At 44.2% G+C, this 8,757-nt stretch overlaps 1 protein-coding gene across 1 annotated transcript; it reads left to right on the top strand.

Annotated features, from left to right (window-relative positions):
• The first annotated feature begins 750 nt into the window (after positions 1-750).
• Positions 751-2,905, top strand: LOC117896632. Its single transcript, XM_034805075.1, has 2 exons — positions 751-799; positions 857-2,905. The coding sequence occupies exons 1-2, from the start codon at positions 797-799 to the stop codon at positions 2,858-2,860; spliced, it is 2,007 nt and encodes a 668-aa protein (XP_034660966.1). The 5' UTR covers positions 751-796; the 3' UTR covers positions 2,861-2,905.
• The last annotated feature ends 5,852 nt before the right edge of the window (positions 2,906-8,757 follow it).

Genomic DNA, 8,757 nt, shown 5'->3' with positions numbered 1-8,757 from the left:
TTTGCCACCAGGCTTCCACAGATTGGGAGCCAGACTCTAAGGTCTTGGGCCCTTGGGCAGCACACAAATGAATGAGAACGCCCACAGCACGCGCCAAACAAACAGACGGACCACAGCGGAGGGAGCGACCCAAAAGGGAGCCCAGAACCGACCCGAAATGGAGCTGCAGATGGAGAACAGAGGGAGCAGCCAAGCTGGCTGCCAAAACTCCAATGGAAATATTTGCCACTTGAGTTTCTTGGCTGCCAGCACTCGGCACTCGGCACTCTTCTGGCCATTCGCTTGCTCTTGGCCACTTGAGGTTCTTGGCTGGCGTTTATTTTTGTTTTTGGTGCGGGGAGCAGAGCAACAAATTAAAAAGTAATTCACAGGCGCAGCATAATTAGCTGCTAAATGACACTAATGGGGCACCCAGTTGAAGCACAGTTGCAGTGCCCCCAAAAACGCCCCAAAGACCCCGCCCCTTGCCCCGTTCTGACTGCACTTTTTTGGTTGTTCTGTGGTTCGTGGTGTGTGGGCAAGGTGGAGTTCACCGCGTGCTGATTGAGGGGCAACTTTACCTAAAATGTTCCCCTACGTTTTGGGGGCTGATTGAGTTTGGTGTTTCGTGGTCCACACGGCTCTCGGCTCCCTTGTGGCTGCCAAGTTTTCGGTTGGCCCTAATTGATGTGCCCGTTGAAAGCAAAGGTCATTACTGTGATGAAAACGAGGGAGAACCTCAGGAAATCTTGCATTTATTGTCAAGTAAAGTCAGGAAGCTAAACACATTTCACATACAGCTACACGAACAGATGAAATGGTGAGTTAAGAAAGGATTATTATCCACTATGCTTCATGAATATTTTTACACCACCAGCCCCTTGCTGGTAAGGAGGGTAACGAGAACAGGAATAGCAATCTGCAATTCGGGGAGGCATTTAACCATAGTGATGCTGATGAAAATACTGAAAAGAAGCTCCCAGAGGAGGCTAGTAAAACTGAAAAACATTGCGAAGGGGAAATATGCAATGTCTTATCCGAAGAAGATTCAAAAAGAACCCAAAATAAACACTCTGACAACACAAAATGTACGACGGAGCAGACACCAATCGACCGGGAAATCGTTAAGGTTTGCTGGGATAGAGCGGATGAGTATGTGAATCAGATCATAAAAGCTCAGGATGCTGACATAGATCACAATATAAAGGAATCAGACATTGAGTGCAAGGAAAAGGTCTCCAAAAGAAACTTCTACCACAAGGCAGAGGCAGAAGTTAGACCCGATATTTGCTACACCTCCGAGGAGCAACCTTCCGAAGAGACAAATGATTACTCTGACAGCAACCCCAAGGAGGAAATACGCTCTGAGAGTGATCCGGATACGACGTCTTGTACAAGCGAAAAATCTACTGACGCTTCCTTGAGCTACAGTCAAGTTTACAGCGAGATCTACAAAGAGTCCAAAAGGCGTCAAGAGAGGGCAGACAGACTCTGTCGTGTGTTCAATCTGAATAAATCCAGATGGGGATATTCATCGGGGTATCCCGAAGAATGGGCACATCGAACTGAAGAAGATTCAGAGCCATACACAGACAGAAGTTGGGGTTCCGAGACCTGGAGCGATGTGGCACACTATCCTAGAGCGACAAATGTGAGCATCAAACCAAACGTCAGGGGTTTCTTAGAAACGTTTCATAGTCCCGAATGCAAGGATCAGCAAAGGGAGCAGATAGAGGAGACAGCCACAAATAGTTCTGTCGATTCTGCTGATACACCTGAAGATTCCAATGATCAGAAGCCACTGAGGATCATAAGGGAGTATGAAAACAAGGATCCCTTAGATGGCGTGAGAAGCTCCTTTAGAAGATCGATAGACAGCGATCTATCGGTAGAGCTTGATTCAGAACAGATTGGAGAATGTAAAGTGCAAACGCCTGAACGTTCACCAAGGGAATTAGTTAGCAGTTCGAGCTGCTCACCAAGAAGCCTGGAAGATTTCCACGCAGGACCAAGTCAAGTACATTATGAAGTCAGGTCTCAAAAGGATCAGAAAGAGATGACAGATGACACCAGCTATCCAGCCTGCAGCGAGAGTTCCACAAGATCAACGATATCCCGATCTTCTCTACCAAGAGATAATCTCTGCTGCGGCACACGCCATCATCGTCATCGTCATCGTCGGCGTCGGCGTCGCGTTAAATGTGTGCCCAAGAAATATCAAGATCGTGGAAATAGTCCCATTAACATTAAGATGGCACGATGCAGCAGCATCTCGGAGAAAGTTGACAATAAAAATGAGGGAAGTCAGGATTGCTTAATTACCAGATCGATGGCCTCCATTGGAACACAATATCAAAGCGATTGTGAGGTGAATGCGCCGAAGACAGCACGAAGTCCCTTGGGTCTAAGGATCTACAACGCCGACGAGGCGTTGATGGAATTGCCAGATATCAAGGGTTATGTGGTCATGGATGAGAATTCATGCTTCTTGGACCTATCGGCCTCCGCCAATGAGGATCAAATCCGAGCTAAGCTCTTGGCAGCAGCTCTGACCACCAGGAGTGGAAATAAGTGCAGAAGAGACAGAATAACTCCCACCGATGACACCTGCCATCGGTCGATACAGAACTGCATGCCCAGTGTAATATTCAAGCGACGCTCTGAGCCGGTGAAGGATATATTCAATAAAGATCGCTTGTATTGGATGGCCGAGAGCATTCTGAGGGCCTCTGAGCAAAGATATCAAGATATTCCAATGAAATACCCAATATCCAGAGGATATGATGCTGATCGATTGCATGTTGATCGCGAAATTCGGTGTTTGGAGTTCAACAAAAAGTTCCAGCAGCAGCTGCAGGCTCTCGAGGAGATTTTTCATTGAATCGTTGTGGTTTAAATATATTTTGAACAATTACGTGACATCGAATAAGGCTGGAACTCATAATTTGTTCACTGCACACGATTTCCGTTCAAACAATGGCCAAGACAATTCCAGGCAGAGTGATTTAAGTGCTCCAAATGTTGGCTGGGAAATGAGGTTGCAAGGTGCCTGGGTCTGGGTCTGGGTCTGGGACTGGGACTGGGTCTGCATCTGGTTGTGGAAACTACTTGAAACTTTCAGCAGCAGAACAGCCGCCTGGCAGTCTGCTTGGTTCGTTTCTGCGGTTCCTATGCAGAGGTGCATAAATCAACTTTAGTGCAGGCCAAGTATCTTGCTGAAGGGCGCAGCTCTCAAGTGGGAGACAAGACAAGACAGGGCCTGTGTGGAGAATGGGCCTGGGCATGGGTTGAGCATAATTAGCCCATGGCTACTGTTAGTCTAGTCGTGCACTCTCCATTTTCTCGTTTTCCCCGCGCATGGCAGACCATTTATTTTCCTTACACATACTAAATATGCTGGAGTTGTTTACATGATCGATCAGGAATCGGGCGGCACCGGGCACACCCAACACCCACCATTCCCTGAGGGTTATGCTGCCTTGCACACTCGGGATGCACTTAATAGCTAACCAAACACAGATCTTTGGGCTGCAATCGCTGATGGCATGGGAGGATTCACGCAAATATTGTTTTAAGGCACATCAACATATCTCACCTGCCTAATGTGATCCACATATGTATTTTCTCGTTGGATTCTCTTTCCACTGAGTGAGTGGCTTGCTCGTGTTCGTTCCCTAGTTTTCTCTTATAATGAAGTGCGTCGGGATATGTTTATAATTTACGATACAATTCCTTGGGTTTTGGGCAGCTTTTTGGATATCTTAAAGTTCTGTTTTTGGTGATGAAACGGCTACGAATAGAACTTTGGCTCCTAATTTGATGGAGTCATTTGAGAGCAATCCACGCAATGCCTGAGGCATCACTTATTCAGTTAAATTTCGTGCCCAATCAATGCACTCTCTCTGCAACCTGTTGTCCAACTGCTTCGCAATTTTCCATCTAAGCAATTTCCCACACGCACTGCCCACACGACGAGCGCCCATCGATGAGGCCCACTTGACTCTTGCGGTCACCAGGTGAGCGCACACGGCATAATTTAGACAATTCCCTTCATTTATTATGAAAAATGCACTCAATTTATATGACTTGATTATATGAGCCTTCCTTTTCGCGTTGTCCATTGGCTGTATTTGCTCAAGTCACCGCATGCCGCCCAATGCCATGACATGGCCATGGACATTCGGCCGGGACATGGCCTAAACAAGGCTGCGACAACAGCATCAAGAAGTTGTGGATGAGGCACATTTGCTCGAGGCGCACCCCACGCCAATTTATTAAAGCCAACACCAAGAAAATGTTCCCCGGCACAGGTTCTCGTTTTGCCTTCTGTTCCCTTTCGGTTCTCCCTGGCTCTCGCTCTCTCTTGCTGGCTATCCCGGGTCTGCTGGCCATTGGTTATGAAAAATTGCACGATACGGCCAGAGCGCATATGCAAAATGCATAATTCATTTAACATTTTGTAAATCATTTGTTTGAATAGCACGATGACGATGATGCGCGGCTAGCTCCCATAGCTCTCGCGGCTCGATCTACCCCTGCAACAACCTGCCACAGACGAAGCTGGCCCAACTGTTAAGCTATTCGTCTGCCCTGACAAATCGAAAGTTGAGTCGAGTCCAGTCCAGTGCAGTCCAGGCAGAGTCTCCATCTCTGTTCCAGTGTTGGCCGCAGTCCTGTTGCAGCTCCGCTACACAATGGCCATGACGATGCGCAAATATAATTTCACAACTGTCTGCACATGGTCCAAACGAAACGAGACACACCATATACCAAAGCCGAAGCTGCACTGAAGAAAAAATACTGTCAGAAAATACAAGAACATTGAGATGAAAGTTTCCTCATTCCTCATTGACGTAAAATAATTATTTATGGTAGCAAAAACTCATTCTTAATACATGCGAGAAGTGCTCCCATTTCTTCTCAATTCTTTCACAACTCAGAATATTAAATTTCTTAAACTGATCCCGTATTTCCACTATATTTTAAGCACCCACGATTGCTGCCAAATAATTTCTCTCAGTGTAGTAGCGAGACGAAAGCAACTGTGTCCGAGGTCTGGCCCGGGCTCAGCCATAAGTCACAACGCCGCAACGACTTTTGAGGCTGGGGATAAGCCTTTTTATTATTATTTGTATTTATTTTCTTCATCTTTTTGCTGTTGTTGTGCTGCTCTTTGATTCCTGTGAAATTTGCATGCGTTGGTATTCCGATCCAACCCAATCCCAATCCCTAGTCCGATCCCGATCCCGATCGTCCAACGAGCTAATTTCGTTTTGTGTGTGCGAATATTGAAAAATTACAAAACTTTTGATGGGGAATGGTGGGGGAGCTGCTGACCAGCTGCTCCTCTGTCCCTTGAGATTTCTTGGGAACCCTGTGTCTGGCTGGTACTGCCTGTAATTTTAATGATCTTCCACTGACATCGGAACTCAATAAGCCCCAGCGATCGTTCCAGACAGTCAGTCTGGGATCAGCTCGCCTCGCCGATCTTCGGCTTTCCCATCCAGCAATTTATCATCTTTGGCTGCACTTTGAAAAGTAATTAAGGTTTCTCCCAACATGCGTGTGGTCAGGTTGGCTAGGATGGTGCTGAGGATGGTGCTGAGGATGGGGCTGGGGCTGGGGCTGGGTGTGTACCCAAAGAGCCCCATTGTAGCTTGAGTGTGGCGTTAAATTTTTGATTAAAAAACTATTAGCCAAGTGTTAAAATTATCATTAATGTATTGTTATGGTGCCAATGCGTCTGGTCCAAGCTGTTCGAATACAATTTTATTTTATTATTTATTGTCTAGCAAATGAAGTGTTACGTTCCGTGGCTTTTTGGATTAAATTATTGAGGTCTTTTGTGTTCTTAAAATGCTTTGATGGCCGCCCTAATGGCATTTCTTAGGTGGGACCAGACGAATGTGATGCATCCAAATGACTCCCCCGTAGTCCGCTTATACAAAAACTAAAAACTGTTTTAATTATTTCCCAAATGACAGACTCTAACTCCCATTAGTAACCACTAACTGTTTGCTCGACTGTAAACTATAAAAATAATGAAATTAAAAAATGACAACCACGAAAATTAGTTGACCACAAAAGCCGCCGAAATGAAACCACAAAAACAGCAAGCGAAAAAAAACACAATAATGAAAGCAAACCACTAATAAAATATATAGCTACAGTGAAACCATAACTAGTATTAATTAATTTATGTAATTTAAATGTCAGACCATATTTAACTCTGAAACAAAAACCGAAAATTAGACTTTACAGCTTGGGCAGGGGTGAGCGGCTGAGCGGCTTAGGCGAGTATGTTTTCGCTCAATTTAAACGTCCGGGGGCCCTGTCACTCTCATAGCTAGGCAATTCCCCAGTTGGCTATGTTGCACCTCCCCTTGCCACACCTCTGCATCTCTCTCCCTCTCTCGCACTCGCTGTGTGTGTGTGCCATTCTCCTACCTTGTCTATGCCGCAGTCGTCGGCAGTTTCCGTCGTCAATTTATAAACGCGTTCAGCTTAAATTGCAACAAATAGTCGCTTATTGAAACTTAAATTGTGCCGACACAGAAAGTGAACGAACCACCAGCCAGCAGTCTCGAACCGAACTGTTCACAGAGCGACAGAGAGGGCCATAGCGGACCAGAAAGAGACACCCACCTGGGTTTTTGTATGGGTTTCGGTTTGGGTTTTGTGTCAACAAGTTTTTCTCTCTCTCGCTTTTGGCCATTTTTTCATTGGGGTTTTGCTTTTGTTCTGTGTCAGTCGTTGACGTTGTCGGGTTTGTTGTGTGGTCGTGGCTTGATTTGTTTAAAGGTTTCTGGTTCTGGTACTGGTGCTTGTGCTGGGCTCTCATTCACGGACCTCTTTCCATGGGAAAGAAGTTTTGTATGATGTTTTGATGTGTTGTTTGGATAGAGGTTCGGCAGAGGGAGACTGATCTTTGAGTGATGTTCTTGTACTTGTGCAAAGTACGATTGTAGGTGGATAATCTAGATTCCTAGATTCGCCTTACGATTTGGGGTTATTTTTTACTGAGGGGATAAACGTAGATTCCATGAAGAATGAGCTAAGTATGTCAACCATGACTCAATTGACATCAAGCTAATGTTTCTTAGGAACTTTGAATGTTTTAAAAAAAATAATATAAAATATTCCCATTTAAATTTTAAAATTTTGAACACATTTCATCCAGAAAAGCAAGCCACATAAGCTCTTCATTCTCGAAGTAAACTCCAAGCCAAATCAAATGCAAACCAAACTCGTTTTATGGCCACCTTTGGCTGTAACGAGAGGGGGGAAAGAAGGCAGCAAAAACGAGTGGCATCCAGATACAAAATTTAATTGCACGCCACAACATTTTTCTGGCTGATTTCTTCCTTTAATTTCAATTCCACACACACACCGCAAAGGGTAGGGGCTTCGGGGGGATCCAACAGGCACAGCAAATCCATCGACAGCCGGCCGGCGCAATATAATTTCTTTCGATTAATCCAATCGATTTCTATTCAATAAATCAAAATATGAATTCGTTATGGCGCGACCCCTCGACTAGCCTAGACATCCTCTCCGTCCGTCTGTCTGTGAGAGTGTGCGCGTTTGAGGCACGTAACAAATTGTTGGGTTAATTAAAAAAACATAAATCGTTTGATTTTGTATCCTACCTTCCATGGAGTACATGGGAGCACCGGTACCCGTACCCGTACCCTCTCTCGACTGCTAACAAACCGTGGCAGGTCTTTTGACGGCCCTTTCATCATCTCAAATCAACTCAAATTCTTCAACAAAGAAATTTTTTGGTAGAAACAAAAAACAACAAAAAATATTCGCCCCGAAAACAATTTCACTTTATATACTTTTCGCCTGGGGGTTAGTTTTTGGCTTATAATTTATTTTTGGCCCTCCTCTGTCATGGTAATGTTAATGGACATCGCTTTGGCTCCGTAAATAGTTGGCCATTAAAGTATTTTGATGGCTTTTAGCCCCTGGAAATTTGATACGATCACAAATGAATTTTGTTTTCGCGAGCCTCCGCTGAACCAATCAAAACAAATTAACAGTGGCGCTTTTTCAATAAATATTCATGACGGAATTCCGTCAAATAAAATGGTGAAAAAACTCGAATCGACACAGCAGCTGGGTCTGGGTCTTCCAATAAAGTTCGTTTAATTAACAGATCAGAAATTTGCAATTTTCATTTGCATTTCAATTCAAAACGGAACGGAACGGAACGAGCGGAATGGAATAGAGATGAGAGCGTGTGTGGGAACCGCATCGATTGTCATGGAAATTAGCTCAAGGCTGATAGTTGTTTGGGAAATAGTGAGGTAGAAGTGCCAATCGATTTAGAGTGATTGATAAACCAGGTGGCCTGAAGAATAAATGGTGTTTGAGGTGATTAAAAGTTCCCTTGCCTTTAATCAATTCAATTTAACAATTTGTGGGCACAAAATGTTGCAAATATTTCAATTGTGATTCAGTTTGGGTTGCATTTGTGCTCAGAGTCTTAAGCATCACTTATTTCTCTCTCTTAGAAAGGTACTCCCAATAACCATTAAACTTCATATTTGTATAGTTTTTTTTTCCATTTATTTTTCCTGTTTGTTTTTTGTGAGTTTTTGTTGTTGATTTTTTGTGGTAACTTTTTAAATTTACGTTTTTGCGTACTTAAGCTGGGGAAAAAAATCTAAGGCCGAAAATGTATCGTATGTACGTATATAGTATGTGTGGCTATAGCTCCGTTTCCATTCACTTCGATGTTCGACTCTTTTTACAATGTATAATCGTTAGCAA

Source organism: Drosophila subobscura, chromosome O (genome assembly GCF_008121235.1).
Source record: "Drosophila subobscura isolate 14011-0131.10 chromosome O, UCBerk_Dsub_1.0, whole genome shotgun sequence".
Lineage (NCBI taxonomy): Eukaryota > Metazoa > Arthropoda > Insecta > Diptera > Drosophilidae > Drosophila > Drosophila subobscura.
The sequence above is the reverse complement of the archived record's forward strand: the minus strand, read 5'-3'. Positions and strand labels throughout refer to the sequence as shown.